The sequence below is a fragment of the Saccopteryx bilineata genome, chromosome 1 (genome assembly GCF_036850765.1).
Source record: "Saccopteryx bilineata isolate mSacBil1 chromosome 1, mSacBil1_pri_phased_curated, whole genome shotgun sequence".
Lineage (NCBI taxonomy): Eukaryota > Metazoa > Chordata > Mammalia > Chiroptera > Emballonuridae > Saccopteryx > Saccopteryx bilineata.
Window position 1 is genome coordinate 34,079,740 of NC_089490.1, and position 14,278 is coordinate 34,094,017.

General features: G+C 41.7%; 1 protein-coding gene across 2 annotated transcripts in view; it reads right to left on the reverse strand.

Moving 5' to 3' along the window:
- The window catches only part of RAB23 (RAB23, member RAS oncogene family), a 59,729-nt gene that overhangs the window by 28,165 nt on the left and 17,286 nt on the right, over positions 1–14,278 (reverse strand). For both annotated transcript variants that reach the window (XR_010728202.1, XM_066252861.1), the window contains exons 4-6: positions 3,520–3,676; positions 1,533–1,615; positions 266–358 (exon numbers count right to left, since the gene is read on the reverse strand). Coding sequence is in view for 1 of the 2 variants with exons in the window: in XM_066252861.1 (XP_066108958.1) it covers positions 266–358; positions 1,533–1,615; positions 3,520–3,676 (333 nt within the window). In the remaining variant the exon portion in view is untranslated. The remainder of the gene's footprint in view (positions 1–265; positions 359–1,532; positions 1,616–3,519; positions 3,677–14,278) is intronic.

A 14,278-nucleotide genomic window follows, 5' to 3' on the forward strand; every position in this document is an offset into this window, starting at 1 on the left:
GGCACAAGGCCGCACAGGACAGACGGGCGAGACTGTTTTTAAATACTGGAATGAAGAAATCTTTTATTTAATGTGTTCCATGACGAGAATCAATATACCAGTACCTTTAATAAAAAACCAGATACTCCTAAACTTAATAATCACCAATCTAACACTTTCTAATCACATTTCTTAAACATTGTATAAAATAACAGTAAATATGATAATCATGAATGGAAAATAAATTTACCAGGTCAACAGAGTCTAAAATTTCCTGGGTACTTACCAATTTTGTTACTACTTGAATGTCTTAATTCTGGATCCTCAGCTATTTGTTGTTTGAGTTTTTGAAGATACTTTTCAGCCAAATATTTAAAAACTACAAGAAAAACAAGAACAAAAACCCTACCTAGCTCAGTATGACTTATGCAGGTAAAATGTGTTATTTCACATCACTATAATATTTATATTTCCTAAACAAATATAAAATTAACAGACTTACAAGCATATAATCTAGTTAAAAAATTCAACTTTTAAAATTTATTTGAGCAATACCTAAGTACAGTGAATGGCAATAGTGATAAATATATAGCAGCATTTTGTTAGTAAAGAAATGAAATAATATTTGTAATCATTGTCTTTTTAGCTTTAAGTTGAATAGTGATTAATATTGAACAACATTAAATGACTTAGTCTTGAAAAGATGTCTCATGTCTTTGTGAAAATAACTATCCAGAAGATACCCAAGCAACAATCTAGTTGCTATCTAATAAAATCAGCAGCAATTCTGGAGTGAGAAAAACGATTACCTTTTTGTAATCTCATTTTTTTAAACCAGGAAATATTATTAAACAAATTAAGGTCATTGTAATGACCTAATGGAATATCCACTACTGTGGCGTTCTAAACAATTCAGTAATTTAAAGAGGTATGCATGAAATACATATATGCCTACACACTCACACATATAGTTATATTTTTAAAGATAAAATGCAAAACAGGCTCTGGCCGGTAGCTCAATAGATAGAGCATCGGCTTGGCGCACGACGTTCTGGGCTTAATCCCGTCAGGGCACACAGGAGAAGCGACCATCTGCTCCACCACCCTTGCCCTCCTGCAGCCTGGGGTTTGAATGGTCTGAGTGTTGGCCTGGGAACTGAGGATAGCTCAGCTGGTCCGCGCATCGGCTCAGGCTGCTAAAATTATCTCAGTTGATTCAAACATTTGCCCCAGACAGGGGTTGCCAGGTAGATCCAGTCGGGGCGATTGCGCGAGTCTGGCTCACTATCTCCCCTCCTGTCACTTAAAAAAAAAAAGATAAAATACAAAACAAACACCCCAAATAGTTTTGCTGTAGAATAGTAAGTATTCCAAGACATTAGTAAATAATTAAAAACTCTAATTCAAAGAAGCATCATGCCTTTGAATTTTTCTTAATGATAGGTAACAAGAAAATTCTACTCTCATGTCCAGTATTTTCTAAACAACACAACAGAAAAGTAGGAAGAAGAATAATAGGAACTTGCAGGGAGTTGGTCCGAAAGGCAGTTTACCTTCGCTCACATTCAGATCCTCCTTCACGGACGCCCTGTAGAACCGCAGCCTCAGCCGTCTCGCCAGGGCCTCGGCTTCCTCGCTGTGCATCAAGTTAGAAAAATGCTTACGAAGGGACTTGCTGATAACTCGTTTTAAAAAAATCACTTTTCTTACATTTACTGATACAGCTTGGGGAGGAGGGCTGTCAGGCCTTGCAGAACAGTGAAAGCTGTGTTCTCAGTGCCTGGACAGAGTGTTTAGTATTCACTCCTCTTGGGGGATCACCACCAACCATTAACTGTCAACAGACTTTTCTATATAGTCACTAAACTGTAGCCTTAAAATAGCAAAACATCACTTTTCTTTAAATAACAATTTTCTCTTGTTTTTAAAAAATTTGAGTTTAATTACACTCTGAAAATCATATACTGCATACTTATTTTACTCTTATTGGCTAGAAACCCACTGCTGCCAAAGTCAAAGTCAGTACAGTAATGACTGTCTCTGTAAGAGCAGACTCCTAATTTTAGTGTTATTATGACTCCTGACTGTGGACTCCTGATTTTACTGACTATAGTGGCTATGCTCCAAAATGGTTCCCAATGATCCCATCCCATCCGACCCCCCACCCCTGTGCAGTCTCCTTCCACACTGTGACCAGGGCTGCTCTGTGATCAGTACTATACAGAAGCAATACGGCGTGGCTTTGGAGACAAGGTCGTGAGAGCCATATGGCTTCTGCTTTGTTCTCTCTGGGATGCCTGCTGTGGGGAGCCAGCTGCCACACTGTGAAGACACTCCAGCAGCCTTAGAGAGAGGCGCACATGGCAAGGAACTGAGGCCCCTGCTAACAGCCAAGCAGCCATCCTGGAAGTAGACCCTCCAGCCCCAGTCAACCCTTCCTGTGACCACACACCTAGCTGACATCTGGACTGCACCCTCATGAAAAACTGAACCAGAACAACCTCCAAGCCACCCCAAATTCCTGACCTGCAGACACTGAAATAATAAATGCTAGTTGTTTTAAGCCACTAAGTTTTAGACAAATTTGCTATATTGCAACAGATAATTAACATAAAAACATAAAGGTAAAAAAACAAGCAAAGAGGCCCTGGCCGGTTGGCTCAGTGGTAGAGCGTCGGCCTGGCGTGCAGAAGTCCCAGGTTCGATTCCCGGCCAGGGCACACAGAAGAGCCCATCTGCTTCTCCACCCCTCCCCCTCTCCTTCCTCTCTGTCTCTCTCTTCCCCGCCCGCCTGCAGCGAGGCTCCATTGGAGCAAAGATGGCCCGGGCGCTGGGGATGGCTCCTTGGCCTCTGCCCCAGGCACTAGAGTGGCTCTGGTCGCAACAGAGCGACGCCCCAGAGGGGCAGAGCATCGCCCCCTGGTGGGCAGAGCGTCGCCCCCTGGTGGGCATGCCGAGTGGATCCCGGTCGGGCGCATGCGGGAGTCTGTCTGACTGTCTCTCCCGTTTCCAGCTTCAGGAAAAAAAAAAAAAAAAAAAAAGCAAAGATTTTCAAAGCTAGCAAAACTTTAATTATACAATGAGCAAATACTTACAAAAAATAATTATCTGAATGCTAAACCCATTCACAAATTTGAGCTTAATAGTTCTGAATGTACAAAACAGTATGAAGCTGATCTACTTACCTATTTAAACTCATCAACGTCAGCTATCTACTTACTCTATACTAAAGCATCTTTCTTAATAGTCTTACTATATCTAGATTTGACTAAAATGTAGAATGGGGTTTGTGGTACAAAGACCTAAGACTAGGAGTCTAAAAGGGCCTTCAAATTTTTAGTCCTTCAATTTTCTCTACTTAGAATTCAGTATGAACTTTTTTTAAACCAAACCCATCACACAAAATAGCTCACAGAGATTTTAAGTATAAGGCACTCTTTATATAGTAAACTTCCTCAAATTTTGTAAGTCTCTACAAAAATTAAAATAGATTTTACCTTCATAGAATTATCACCACCCCCTCAAAAGTTGCCATCTTACTTCTTTATGCAAGAATCATCCAGGAGGTCAATCTTGTTTTGTACAAGGACAGTTGGTATATCTCCAACTTCCGCTACTACTTTTTCTCTCCAACTGGAAATTGCTTCAAAAGATTCCCTGTCTGTGGTAGAAAATACCAGCACACAAGCCTGGGCTCCTGTAAGGTCACAAAATATATATGTTACCTATATTAATGAAACAGTCCCATGCAGGGTGAGGGCAGTTTTTACCTATCAAAACAATTTTTATGTAAATAAATACTGAACTCATCTTTTAGCACTCTGCTTTTTTTAACATATAAATTCTATTTTCTAATTCCCAGAACCAATTTTGACCAAGAACAGTGTTTCTCAAACTTGGAAAAGTGTCAAAGTACCCTCAAAATTATACACTTTTGGGGGGCAGGACAACATGAAATACCAATATATTTAATTATGTTATAAGACCTAGAGAGAATGGCAAACTAAGCATCAATGAATGGCTGTTGCCAAGTTCTTCCTATTAATATTTATCATTTGCTTCTTAATTTCTTTTAGCAAAGACTTAGGAAAACATATAAGAATCATAATTTTCTTATTCTATTTACTTTTTAAAAAAACCTATATATTACCTTACTTTAGCGCCAATGATGCTAATGAACATCATTTAAGAACCAGTGCCGCCTGACCAGGCAGTGATGCAGTGGATAGTGTCGGCCTGGGACGCAGAGGACCTAGGTTCGAAATCCTGAGGTTGCCAGCTTGAGCATGGGCTCATCTGGCTTGAGTGCGGGGTTGCTGGCTTGAGTACGGGGCCACTTGCTCTGCTGTAGCCCCCTGGTCAAGCACGTATGAGAAAGCAATCAATGGACAACTAAGGTGCCGCAACAAAGAGTTGATGCTGCTCAGCTCTCTCCCTTCCTGTCAGTCTGTCCCTATCTGTCCCTCTCTCTGTTTCAAAAAAAACAACAAAACACCAAAAAACAAAAAACCAGAGCCAAGAGAAAAACATATACAATAGAGGAAAAAGTTTCATTTATTATGTGTAACTGTCTAATTCCCATACTGTATCATTAGCAATATTTTATCATTTTATCTATCAACAATCACATTAGGTTAATAGTATCTAAAATTAAGTGTAAGCAGCAACCTTCTGGAAGAAGCGCCTTCACAAATGACTAGCCGTTGCGCCGGGCAGCATGGTGTGCAGGTGACCAGAGGACATCCTGGATTCAGGCACGTTTTCTTTCTGAGGCCTCCCTTCCAGACACCTCAGGTCTGAGAGTCTCCTCCTAAGTCTCAGACATGTGCCTGTGCTCCTAAGACACTCTCAGGCCAGTACAGGCTGGTTTATCAGCAGAGGGAACACTGTAGGAAGAGCACGATTGGAGAAAACCAGCAGGCCAGTACTGCTGTAAAAGCAGAGGCTTCTTCCGGGAAAATGCTCCTTACTCTAGACAGGTTTTAAGCTGAAGATGAAACTCTACAAAATTTGTAAGGGGAAGAGAGACAGGGAGATACACCTGAGACTCTGTCAAAACTGAAGGAGAATAAGCGGAGGACCTCACTAGTATACTGGTACATATATTTATATTTACTGAACTCTAATATTTATTTAAACTACAAAAACTTATTTAATCATACTTTAACTTTTATTTAAGTTTTATTATAAAACTCTTTGTTAGCTTTAAACCTAGAATTTTATATCTAATCAACTGGCATTTAATTCAAGGGTCTAATAGGGTATTTCCAGGTATACAAAATCTTTGACACTTCAAAACAAAACAAAATCCTTAGAGAAAGCAAGTAATTTTTAAAAACAAAAAAAGAAAAACTATGTAGGTAGTTCTAGAAACATGGACAGCAAGAATGATTAAGAAAAACATAACATTTTTTTTTTTACAAAATTAAGGGTCAAAGGATAAAATACAAAGTATATGTGTAACAACCTCAAAATTACTTACTTAGTGGGTGGGGTACTGAGCGGGGAGGGACCAAAGGAGCGTGGGGATACGCTCGGGTGGCTGTCTGAAGAGGAGAAGAGTAATATGGGGATACACTCCGGTGGCTGTCTGAAGAGAAGAGTAATATGGGGATACGCTCAGGTGGCCATCTGAAGAGGAGAAGAGTAATATGGGGATACGCTCGGGTGGCTGTCTGAAGAGGAGAAAGATGTAATATGGGGATACGCTCAGGTGGCTGTCTGAAGAGGAGAAAGATGTAATATGGGGATACGCTCGGGTGGCTGTCTGAAGAGGAGAAAGATGTAATATGGGGATACGTTCGGGTGGCAGTCTGAAGAGGAGAAAGATGTAATATGGGGATACGCTCGGGTGGCCGTCTGAAGAGGAGAAAGATGTAATATGGGGATACGCTCAGGTGGCTGTCTGAAGAGGAGAAAGATGTAATATGGGGATACGCTCAGGTGGCCATCTGAAGAGGAGAAGAGTAATATGGGGATACGCTCAGGTGGCCGTCTGAAGAGGAGAAAGATGTAATATAGGGATACGCTCAGGTGGCCGTCTGAAGAGGAGAAAGATGTAATATGGGGATACGCTCGGGTGGCTGTCTGAAGAGGAGAAGAGTAATATGGGGATACGCTCAGGTGGCTGTCTGAAGAGGAGAAGAGTAATATGGGGATACGCTCAGGTGGCCATCTGAAGAGGAGAAAGATGTAATATAGGGATACGCTCAGGTGGCCGTCTGAAGAGGAGAGAGATGTAATATAGGGATACGCTCAGGTGGCCGTCTGAAGAGGAGAAAGATGTAATATGGGGATACGCTCGGGTGGCTGTCTGAAGAGGAGAAGAGTAATATGGGGATACGCTCAGGTGGCTGTCTGAAGAGGAGAAGAGTAATATGGGGATACGCTCAGGTGGCCATCTGAAGAGGAGAAGAGTAATATGGGGATATGTTCAGGTGGCCGTCTGAAGAGGAGTAGAGTAATATGGGGATACGCTCAGGTGGCTGTCTGAAGAGAAGAGTAATATGGGGATACGTTCAGGTGGCTGTCTGAAGAGGAATAGAGTAATATGGGGATACGCTCGGGTGGCTGTCTGAAGAGGAGAAGAGTAATATGGGGATACGCTCAGGTGGCCATCTGAAGAGGAGAAGAGTAATATGGGGATACGCTCAGGTGGCCGTCTGAAGAGGAGAAAGATGTAATATAGGGATACGCTCAGGTGGCCGTCTGAAGAGGAGAAAGATGTAATATGGGGATACGCTCAGGTGGCCATCTGAAGAGGAGAAGAGTAATATGGGGATACGCTCAGGTGGCCGTCTGAAGAGGAGAAAGATGTAATATAGGGATACGCTCAGGTGGCCGTCTGAAGAGGAGAAAGATGTAATATGGGGATACGCTCAGGTGGCTGTCTGAAGAGGAGAAGAGTAATATGGGGATACGCTCAGGTGGCTGTCTGAAGAGGAGAAGAGTAATATGGGGATACGCTCAGGTGGCCGTCTGAAGAGGAGAAGAGTAATAATATGGGGATATGTTCAGGTGGCCGTCTGAAGAGGAGTAGAGTAATATGGGGATACGCTCAGGTGGCTGTCTGAAGAGAAGAGTAATATGGGGATACGTTCAGGTGGCTGTCTGAAGAGGAGTAGAGTAATATGGGGATACGCTCGGGTGGCTGTCTGAAGAGGAGAAGAGTAATATGGGGATATGTTCAGGTGGCCGTCTGAAGAGGAGTAGAGTAATATGGGGATACGCTCAGGTGGCTGTCTGAAGAGAAGAGTAATATGGGGATACGCTCGGGTGGCTGTCTGAAGAGGAGAAGAGTAATATGGGGATACGCTCAGGTGGCTGTCTGAAAAGGAGAAGAGTAATATGGGGATACGCTCAGGTGGCCATCTGAAGAGGAGAAGAGTAATATGGGGATATGTTCAGGTGGCCGTCTGAAGAGGAGTAGAGTAATATGGGGATACGCTCAGGTGGCTGTCTGAAGAGAAGAGTAATATGGGGATACGTTCAGGTGGCTGTCTGAAGAGGAGTAGAGTAATATGGGGATACGCTCGGGTGGCTGTCTGAAGAGGAGAAGAGTAATATGGGGATACGCTCAGGTGGCCGTCTGAAGAGGAGTAGAGTAATATGGGGATACGCTCGGGTGGCCGTCTGAAGAGGAGAAGAGTAATATGGGGATATGCTCGGGTGGCTGTCTGAAGAGGAGAAAGATGTAATATGGGGATACGCTCGGGTGGCTGTCTGAAGAGGAGAAGAGTAATATGGGGATACGCTCGGGTGGCTGTCTGAAGAGGAGAAAGATGTAATATGGGGATACGCTTGGGTGGCCGTCTGAAGAGGAGAAAGATGTAATATGGGGATACGCTTGGGTGGCTGTCTGAAGAGAAGAGTAATATGGGGATACGCTCGGGTGGCTGTCTGAAGAGAAGAAAGATGTAATATGGGGATACGCTCGGGTGGCCATCTGAAGAGGAGAAAGATGTAATATGGAGATACGCTCAGGTGGCTGTCTGAAGAGGAGAAAGATGTAATATGGGGATACGCTCGGGTGGCTGTCTGAAGAGGAGAAAGATGTAATATGGGGATACGCTCGGGTGGCTGTCTGAAGAGGAGAAAGATGTAATATGGGGATACGCTCGGGTGGCTGTCTGAAGAGGAGAAAGATGTAATATTGATACATTTAAGCAATCAAGAGAGGTAGGTAAACATAAATACACATAGCAGACACTGGAGGACCTGCGTGCGTCCCCTCTGCCCCTGCTGTCATTGCGGCTACCGAGACAGTTACTGCCCCACTGCCAGTGCCCCCCTCCATGTCTGCTGCAGGGGCTCCTGCTTTCCTGCCTCAGGGCTTTTTCTGACACTTCCAAAGGGGCCACTGGTTCATCAAATCTTCTAAGGTAGTGGTCCCCAACCTTTTTTGGGCCACGAACCGGTTTAATGTCAGAAAATATTTTCATGGACCAGCCTTTATCCGTGGGACGGATAAATGCATCACATGACCCAGACAAGTGTCAAGAGTGAGTCTTGGATGTAACAGAGGGAATCTGGTCATTTTTTAAAAATAAAACATCGTTCAGACTTAAATATATTGTAAATAAAATGAAAATAATGTAAGTTATTTATTCTTTCTCTGCGGACCGGTACCAAATGGCCCACGGACCAGTACTGGTCCGCGGCCCAGGGGTTGGGGACCACTGCTCTAAGGGGAACTAAAGCCTCTGGTGGGTAAGTTTCAACTTGTGGGGGATGGGATACAGTTCTAACTAGCTCTTTAATACACCCTTTACAAGTTTTTTCTCCCTCTTTCCGTAGTCTCTCTCTCTCACTTCTGCTCCCGGGATCGCCTCCCTAATAAATTATCCTCACCGTGTTGTGCCAAAAACTGCTTTGGGTGTGTCTTGGGAGGTGGGAAAGCTCAAACTCATAAAGGAGCTAAGACTAACGAGAGGATGTGTGCCTCTTAAACCACAGGAGGAAAGGAGACTATTCAATGTACAGGAAGAAAGAACATAGGAAAAAAGCCTACAGAAAGTATAAAACTTGAAAGATGACAGAGATAAGTTGTAACAAGAGTAATAACACTTTTTTTAAATCAGCTGAATGTAGTTTTTATTAAGAGTAATTACAATCTTTAGAAAAAAAGTACCCATATCTCTGAAGCAGAATGGCTTACCTTGATAGTAAGCCTTCAGATTAATGCTGCAACCAACTCATCTTATTAAACCAAAATATATAATCAAAATGAAAAAAAACCCACAACCTGGATGACTTTTGCAGTTCTATAAAAATTCTGACAAATGTTGGACTATTTGTTTTAATTTTCCCTAACTGAAATCACCCATCCATAGGAAATATTCTGTCAAATTGTAATGCATTATGGTTCCTTTGTGTTTAGGAAAACCCTAAATAAACAAAGCTCTGTGGCTTCATTTCTCTGCCGGGACTGCTACCTGTCAGACCACCATGGCAGCACCCCAGGGCTCTGTCCCTACCCAGGTCCCTGTGCGCAGCTGCAGCTCCAGCTTCTCACCCCTGGGGGCTGCCCACCAAAGCTCTCTGCCCCTCCTGGCAGAAGGGAGGGCGTAGAGGGGATAAAATGATGATCAAAGGAGACTTGACTTGGGTTAGTGAATACACAATACAATGTACAGATGTATTATAGAATTGTACACTGTAACGGATATACTTTTATTAACCAACGTCACCTCAATAAAGTCAATAAAAATTTAGAAAGCCCTTTCTAATATATACTTAAAAAAGTTAAAAGAGGGCCCTTTTTTGATTAAGGTACCAATAAAACCAATCACAAATACCAGATTCCAAAATGTGTGTGAGATTATTATTTGCAGAATTTACAAAGGAAATAGCTATAAATCCTACAATTCACTGGAACTCCCTTGAGCACTTCAAGAATTTTTTTTAAAAATGAGAAGGGAGCCTGACCAGGTGGTGGCGCAGTGGATAGAGCGTTGGACTGGGATACGGAAGACCCAGGTTCGAGATTCTGAGGTCACCAGCTTGAGCGCGGGCTCATCTGGTTTGAGCAAAAATTCACCAGCTTGGACCCAAGGTCGCTGGCTCAAGCAAGGGGTTACTGGGTCTGCTGAAGGCCCACGGTCAAGGCACATATGAGGAAGAATGAGAAGGGAAAAGGAAGAAGAATTATAAATGATTTCTTCAGAGAAAGTACTGTCCACTCCAACCCCTCTCTCTTTCAAGAGGTGGGATGGCTGGGGGAAGAGTGCTACCATTACCTTCTGCGTTTCAACCTGGAGGGATGGACTCCAGCAAGACCCCTATGGAGCCCGGTAAGTAGTCACAGCAACCGGGGGATTCTCTGGACTGATCCTGCCTCGATGCAAGACTCAGAGAGATGCCAGGGCTCGGAACAAGAGGGAAAACACAGACCAACAGACAAGAGAAGAGAGCTGTGTGTGAGCGTAACTGACTCCCCCTGATGGTCAGACAAGGAGGGCACAAGTATGGAAACACGTCTAAGAGATAAGCCCGCTGGGGTCACTTTAAATCATGTCCATTAGCGCCACTTCTCACGTGATGCGAGCTTAGCATAAAGGAAGATGGAGGTGGAATGCTGAGTCCCACAAAGGAGCAAAGCCAAATGCATGAAAGAAGTCTACGTTTGCCCTGAAGAAACATCCCCAGGAATGAGAACCTTTAAGGAATCCATGACAACTAGCTAGAGAATTGTCTTTAAACATTTGCCACCCAGAAGGCCCCAAATCGGACAAAGATAACACCACAGTGCCCTTGCCTCCCAATTTGCTCTTCCCCTAGGCCTGACCCAGGGGAATAAACATCTCCAGCAAGCTAGAGAAGCAAGCTGGAGGAGGCAAGGCACCAACTCTCGTTTCCACACCACAGGTACCAGCCCGCCAAAACCCCAGAAAGGATCAGAGATTTAATGCTCAATTATTTATATGTTTGGAGTTGTGATTAATACACAGGACTAATCTAAGTACCAAATTGAGATCATGTTCATGACTACAAATAACCATCAGGCAGTTGAATAACATTATTGAGAGTGACCAGAAAAGCCATGAGCTAAGGGGGTTTTCACTGAGGGTCAAAGAAAGACTTCACCACACATGTAGCCCCATGTTCATTGCAGCACTGTTCACAGTGGCCAAGACATGGAAACAACCAAAAAGCCCTTCAATAGAAGACTGGATAAAGAAGATGTGGCACATATACACTATGGAATACTACTCAGCCATAAGAAATGATGACATCAGATCATTTACAGCAAAATGGTGGGATCTTGATAACATTATAAGGAGTGAAATAAGTAAATCAGAAAAAAACAAGAACTACATGATTCCATACATTGGTGGAACATAAAAATGAGACTAAGAGACATGGACAAGAGTGTGGTGGTTACCAAGGGTGGGGGGGGAGGGAGGACATGGGAGGGAGGGAGGGAGAGAGTTAGGGGGAGGGGGAGGGGCACAGAGAACTAGATGGAGGGTGACGGAGGACAATCTGACTTTGGGCGAGGGCTTTGCAACATAATTTGATGACAAAATAACCTAGACATGTTTTCTTTGAATATATGTACCCTGATTTATTAATGTCATCCCATTACCATTAATAAAAATTTATTAAAAAGAAAAAAAGAAAAATACCATTAATTATAGAGCAAAATGTAAAATTGTATTTGAGGGTAGTTCCTTGATTACTTAGATTTATTAATGTCATCCCATTACCATTAATAAAAATTTATAAAAAAAAAACAAAAAACAAAACAAAAAAAAATCCATGTTGATGCAATAAATTAAAATTAATAAACATTTAAAAAAAGGAAAAAAAAAAAAAAAAAAGAAAGACTTCACCTCCTCCTACTGCCTAATCAAATATAAAGGAATGGTGACAGACAAAACAAAAGTTGCATTTTGGTCACTTTATGAGCTGTACCCTGTTCAACATGCTACTATAAATATTCTTTTTTTATTTATTCATTTTTAGAGAGGAGAGAGAGGGGGAGAGAGAGGAGAGAGGAGGAGCACATATCAACTCCCATATGTGCCTTGACCAGGCAAGCCCAGGGTTTCGAACCGGCGACCTCAGCATTTCCAGGTCGACGCTTTATCCACTGCGCCACCACAGGTCAGGCCACTACTATAAATATTCTTAATTCAAAAATGCCCTTACACTGTTTTCAGTTCTTTTTCTTCCTCCGACTTCCTGTTATGTGTTGGAACCATTCAGTTTTAGGAAAGTTAGTTTCTCTCTGTTGTAGTCATTTGGGCAAATCTAATACCTTTATATTTAAAGGCACAAAGAATTTTAGTTTTCTACTATTCAATCCTCTTCCTAACCATCTTAGATACCAGTAACCCACAAAGGAATCACTTCCAATAGTTAACAAACTACCTTCTTATCCACACATCAGGAAACAGAGATGTAAATAAATTTTGGGGAGTCAATTATAAGATCACCAATAATAAATGCTTATTATTAATAAGATCATTCAAAAAAGTTACTATTTCTGATCTGAATGCAATTCAGAAAATAATCCAAAGACACATAATATGTAGAGTAATTCTACTCTCAGATAGCTGAAAGACACTACAAGATGGTCTCTAGACTAGTTTGAGTATAGCTGAGGACCAGCAGCCTCAGTGCCACCTGGGTAGTGCAGAAATAAAGAATCTCAGAGCCTCCGCAGAGCTACTGAGTATAGAGTCTCCATTTAACAAGTCCCCAGGTAATTCATCTGCACATTAAAACTTAAGAAACACTGCTCTACAGAACACAGCAACGACCAATCAGAAACACAGGCTTTCTATATTAATTAGCTATTACTCTAGATATAAAATGCTTGTTCCTTATTCTCTTTGATACTCTGTAATCTAAAGCATACAAATTATTCAATAAACCGATTGATCACTGGTTCTATGATCATAATTTCAAAATAAATCTGAGAGACTTATATAGGCTAATTCTTGCGTTTTATAATTATAATTTATAAATAGCTTCTTGTTCAAAGCTATTTCACTTCCAACGATTTAAAATAATTTATGTTTGTGAAAATACATTTTAAAAAATTAGCCTGACCTGTGGTGGCACAGTGGATAAAGCGTTGACCTGGAAATGCTGAGGTCGCGGGTTCAAAACTCTGGGCTTGCCTGGTCAAGGCACATATGGGAGTTGATGCTTCCAGCTCCTCCCCCCCTTCTCTCTCTCTCTCTCTCTCTCTCTCTCTCTCTCTCTCCCTCTCCTCTCTAAAATGAATAAATAAATAAAAAAAAAAGAATGTAAAAAATTAAAGGTTTTCTGCTTCTGTGCATAATCTTGGATAATAGGTCTCAAGTCTGTAACTTTGTTTCTATATGTTGCAGAAAAACATCTTTTCCTTAGAACCAATCACAGTAAAAAAAATACAATGAAAATCTATTTTACATTGTATATAACTTTCTGTACTATGTATGCTTTCTTCTGCCTAGGCTAGACTTTTTTAAGAGCTGAAGAGGGATTATGTGGGATCCCCAAAGGCTTCCTAATATGATCTGTGCTCTGTTCTAACCTATTTACAAGGAGGTCATGTTTCAACATGTCTCACTATACAATGAAATCATCATTCAAAGAATACAACAATGCCTTTGAGTGATGGTTTTTAGTATAATAGGTCTTTTAAAACATTGGTACATAAAGACACATGCACCCCCATGTTCAATGCAGCATTATTCACAGTGGCCAAGACATGGGAACAACCAGAGTGTCTCTCTATAGAGGAATAGATAAAGATGTGGTGTATATATATATACAATGGAATGCTACTCAGCCATAAGAAATGATATAGTGCCATTTACCACAACATGGAACCTGAGAACATTATACTGACTGAAATAAGTAAATCAGAAAAAGCTAAGAACTGTCTGATTTCACACACAGGTGGGATATAAAACTGAGACTCATAAACATAGATAAAAGTGAAGTGGTCACCAGGGGGAAGGGGACATGGGGGAGGGAAACTTGGGGGAGGGGTTGATGGAACGGTGTAAAGAGGGACAAATATAAGGTGACAGAAAATGATTTGACTTTGGGTGATGGGTATACAACATAATCAACAGTTCAAATTCTATAGAAATGTTTACCTGAAACCTATGTGCTCTTACTGATCAATGTCACCCTGTTAAAAGTTAATTTTCTAAATAAAATTAAAAATAAAACAAAAAAATAAATGAATTACAGTTAAACTTTTCTTTTTTTTTTTGTATTTTTCTGAAGCTGGAAACGGGGAGAAACAGTCAGACAGACTCCCGCATGCGCCCCACCAGGATCCACCCGGCACGCC